A 2,855-nucleotide genomic window follows, 5' to 3' on the forward strand; every position below is an offset into this window, starting at 1 on the left:
AAAAATACGTTGGCTCCATCCAAACGATAGGCTTGTATTGACTCTCTCAGCTTTTGATGGCCAACCCAGAACTTGGAGGATTATTGAACGGAGTCCTGGGACACACCACACACACACCTCCCCCACCCCCGCACAGGGAACTCTTTTAGGGTTTGTGGGGGTTGATGTGCAGTGAGGCCCAGCTCCAGAAGTTGTCCTAAGCCAGTGCCACAGCCCCCCAGTAACTGTCCTAGGGCTCGCAGTGCGCATCCACAAGCTATGTGAGGCCAACTTTTCTGCTGCAGATTTAAGATCCCCCCCCCCCCGCCCCGATTCTCTGCCCTGGGCATCCTCTACCATCAATTCCTACAGGCGAGACCTCCTCATACAGTGGCCTAAACAGCAGGTAGCTAGGTGAAGTGGTGTGGAAAGCTGACAGCTGATCCCAGCATAGAGTCTGCACATGTGACGCTCCCACCCATTTTGGACCATGAGGTAGAAGATGAGTTTGATGGAACAACAGCACAGGGGAGACAGTTCTCTGGTGACCTTGGAGCTGCCACACTTACCCTAAGCTACCTGCCTCCAAGTGAGGAATCCCTTTTCAACCTCTTGAAGTCACTAATATTTGTGGTGGTGTTGGTATGTGCAGTCAAACCGAATCGGACTTTTCTGTCTTGGTTGATGTATCAGTAAACAGGAGACACATGGTACTGGGAGGGTGATGAATTACAATGATGAATGAAGGACAAATTGGGAATAAATTTGGAGAGACAAAGGGCTATGGAATGGAGGTGAATGAGCAGCAGAGTGGAGTGGATGTGAGTAGCATGGGGCATAGTGAGGAAGTAACTATGTATTAGACTGTGCCCTAATCTAAAATTATGGCTGAGACTGAGTAAATGATGGGAAAATGAGACACAGTTTGTGACAAAGAGTTCAAATGGGAGCAGACCGTGAGTGAATGGGGTAATGAAAGGTAGTAAAAGTGAATGGAGTTGATAATGCATTAGAGTTTATATGAATACAAAGAATTACAGTGTGAGTGAATGATGATTTATGAGGCACAGTATGAGTAAAGAGAAGTGAATTTGGGGGGAGGTAGGAGTGAATGGAGGCAATGTGGGGCATAGAGGGAAGAATGGGGTGCACAAGGGGCAGAATAAGATGAATCCATGGTAGGATGTGAACACATGAACCAGGTTGATTTTTAAAAAATATATTTTATTGATTTTTTACAGAGAGGAAGGGAGAGGGATAGAGAGTTAGAAACATCGATGAGAGAGAAACATTGATCAGCTGCCTCCTGCACACCCCCCCCCCCGGGGATGTGCCCGCAACCAAGGTACATGCCCTTGACCGGAATCGAACCTGGGACCCTTCAGTCCCCAGGCCGATGCCCTATCCACTGAGCCAAACTGGTTAGGGCAACCAGGTTGATTTTGAGTGGGGAAGGAGAGTGACGAAAAGTGAATGAGAGGCAGGCTGGGATTAGATAGTGGCAATGCAGGGCAGTTTTCCAGGGATGTCCAGGGATCCCAGTGTGAATCAACCCAGATGGATGAGATGAAGTGTGTGCATAAATGGAGATAATGTTGAGCAGGGTGAGAGGAGATGTAAGTAAAGGTCAGAAGAAGGTGAGTAACTGGGTGTTGTGAAGCAAAGGAAGAGGGAATGAAGGTCATTCACATGGCCCAAAGTGAGTAAGGTGGGGAAAATTGGGCCCAATGTAGACAAAAAGTGGTGAATTTGAGGCAGAATGTGACTGAATTGGGGGTACTGTAGGGCAGAGTAGGAGCAACTGCACTTGAATCAGGAGTAAATGGGAGTGATGGGTTGAAATAGGGGTTACACTGGGAGTGAATTTGTATGAATGAGATAATGAAAGGCTGAGTGAGAGTAACTGGAGGCAATGAAGAGAAAATTGAGAAAGAATGGAGGTGATCAAGCATAGAGTAATTATACCTAGGGAACTTGCGCTAGTGTTTAGGAGTAATATGGGGCACAGGTCCACGAAATAGGGATAACTAATATATGGGGATAGCATTAGAGAGAACAGAGGTGAAGATGGGGCAGAGAGAGAATAAGGGAGAAAATGAGGTCCAGAGTCAATGAACAAAATTGAAGGATGGGCCATGTGAGAGAGAATGGGAGTTGTCTGATACAGGGTCAGGAAGTGGAGGTAAAAGTAGGAAAGAGTGAATGGAGGTGAAGAAGGAATGTGATGTGATAGAATTTGGTTAATGATAAGTAGAGGGTTAGGGAATTGCAGTAATATGAGGCCCAGTCTACCCTAGCTGGTTTTGCTCAGTGGATAGAGGGTCGGCTGGCAGACTGAAGGGTCCAGGGTTCAATTTCGGTCAAGGGCACGTACCTCGGTTGCAAGCTAAATTCCTAGCCCTGGTTGGAGCGTGTGCAGGAGGCAACCAAACGGTGTGTCTCTCTCACATCAATGTTTCTCTCTATCTCTCCCTATCCCTTCCACTCTCTAAAAAATCAATGGGAAAATATCCTCAGGTGAGGATATAACCAAAAATAAAAATAAAAAATGAGGCCCAGTGTGAATGAATGAATGGATGAGAGGCAGTGTAAGTGAATGGGGAATAAAAGGTAGAATGAGAATGGAGGTGAAAAAGCAGTAGTGTGTATACATGTAATATGTAACATAAAATAAATATGTAACATGGGGCAGAGTGTGATCAAATGGGAGTAACATGGGGGCATATTCCAGTAAATTAGGGTGGAACAGGTGCTGAGAATGAGTAAATGGAAGTAATGGGGGCAGAGGGTGAGGGTGTGGTGGTCATATTTGCAACAATCATGAATTTGAGGTGTAGTAGGCACAGTGGTAGTTAATAAGAGCTGACTACTTAGCA

The 2,855-nt window shown here is 46.0% G+C and overlaps 1 protein-coding gene across 1 annotated transcript in view; it reads left to right on the forward strand.

Moving 5' to 3' along the window:
• The first annotated feature begins 716 nt into the window (after nt 1–716).
• LOC102442274 (sperm acrosome-associated protein 5) overlaps nt 717–2,855 on the forward strand; it is a 7,057-nt gene continuing 4,918 nt past the window's right edge. The window contains exon 1 of the mRNA XM_023760946.1: nt 717–819. Within this exon, the coding sequence (XP_023616714.1) occupies nt 717–819 (103 nt within the window). The remainder of the gene's footprint in view (nt 820–2,855) is intronic.

The sequence above is a fragment of the Myotis lucifugus genome, unplaced genomic scaffold (genome assembly GCF_000147115.1).
Source record: "Myotis lucifugus unplaced genomic scaffold, Myoluc2.0 scaffold_196, whole genome shotgun sequence".
NCBI lineage: Eukaryota > Metazoa > Chordata > Mammalia > Chiroptera > Vespertilionidae > Myotis > Myotis lucifugus.